Consider the following 359-nt stretch of genomic DNA (forward strand, 5'->3'; position numbering starts at 1 on the left):
CCTGTTGTCCCCAATGTCCCCATAATGTCCCAGTGTCCCCATGGTGTCCCTGTTGTCCCCAATGTCCCCATAATGTCCCAGTGTCCCCATGGTGTCCCCAGTGCTCCCACCACGTCCCTGTGATGTCCTGGTCCCCCCCCAGTACCCGCTGCGCAGGGCGGTGACGATGCAGTCGGAGCAGAAGCGGTGCAGACACTCCTTGGTGGTCATGGTGTTCTTCAGCATGTCCAGGCAGATGGGGCACATCAGCTCGCTGTGCAGGCTGCGCGGGGACACCGCGATCTCCGTCCCGTCCATGATGGCCTCCTGGGGACAGGGGGACATGGGGACACCCCTGGGGTGGCAGGGACACCCCCCCC

At 64.3% G+C, this 359-nt stretch overlaps 1 protein-coding gene across 1 annotated transcript in view; it reads right to left on the reverse strand.

Moving 5' to 3' along the window:
• Positions 1-306, reverse strand: part of LOC104392734 (E3 ubiquitin-protein ligase RING2-B) — a gene marked incomplete at both ends in the record, with an annotated part of 5,390 nt that extends 5,084 nt beyond the window's left edge. The window contains one exon of the mRNA XM_010002169.1: positions 146-306. Within this exon, the coding sequence (XP_010000471.1) occupies positions 146-306 (161 nt within the window). The remainder of the gene's footprint in view (positions 1-145) is intronic.
• Between the last annotated feature and the right edge of the window lie 53 nt (positions 307-359).

Source organism: Chaetura pelagica, unplaced genomic scaffold (assembly GCF_000747805.2).
Source record: "Chaetura pelagica isolate M959 unplaced genomic scaffold, ChaPel_1.0 scaffold847, whole genome shotgun sequence".
NCBI lineage: Eukaryota > Metazoa > Chordata > Aves > Apodiformes > Apodidae > Chaetura > Chaetura pelagica.